This window comes from Eurypyga helias, unplaced genomic scaffold (genome assembly GCF_000690775.1).
Source record: "Eurypyga helias isolate BGI_N326 unplaced genomic scaffold, ASM69077v1 scaffold31179, whole genome shotgun sequence".
Lineage (NCBI taxonomy): Eukaryota > Metazoa > Chordata > Aves > Eurypygiformes > Eurypygidae > Eurypyga > Eurypyga helias.
The window spans coordinates 1-336 of record NW_010273205.1 but is presented as its reverse complement, the minus strand read 5'-3'; the positions used below and the strand labels follow the sequence as shown (position 1 = coordinate 336).

At 64.3% G+C, this 336-nt stretch overlaps 1 protein-coding gene across 1 annotated transcript in view; it reads left to right on the top strand.

The window, feature by feature from the left end:
• Nucleotides 1-261, top strand: part of LGI3 (leucine-rich repeat LGI family, member 3) — a gene marked incomplete at its 5' end in the record, with an annotated part of 2031 nt that extends 1770 nt beyond the window's left edge. The window contains 2 exon segments of the mRNA XM_010159399.1: nucleotides 1-152; nucleotides 155-261. The exon segment at nucleotides 1-152 is cut by the window's left edge and continues 38 nt beyond it. Coding sequence (XP_010157701.1) covers nucleotides 1-152; nucleotides 155-261 — 259 coding nt within the window.
• Nucleotides 262-336: the final 75 nt, after the last annotated feature.

The following is a 336-nucleotide window of genomic DNA, read 5'->3' as shown; positions in this document are numbered from 1 at the left end:
GCTGCCGTCCCGCGGCTCCATGGTGATGCAGCCCTTTTCCGTGGAGCAACGGCAGTACCTGGCGCTGGGCAGTGACTTTTCCTTCACCCACGTTTACCTCTGGGAAGAGGAAAAGCAGAAATTCGTCAAGTTCCAGGAGCTGTCGGTGCAGGCGGGGCGTTCCGCTACGTGCCGGCTGCCGACGTGCAGCTCCTCCTGGCTCCCAGCTTCAAGGCCAACACGCTGGTCTACCGGCACGTGGTGGTGGACCTCAGCCTCTAGCAGGGAGGCAGAACCCGGGCTGCTCTGGCCCCCCCACAAGGTTGTTCTTGCCCCCCGCCCCGAGGCTGCTCTCAC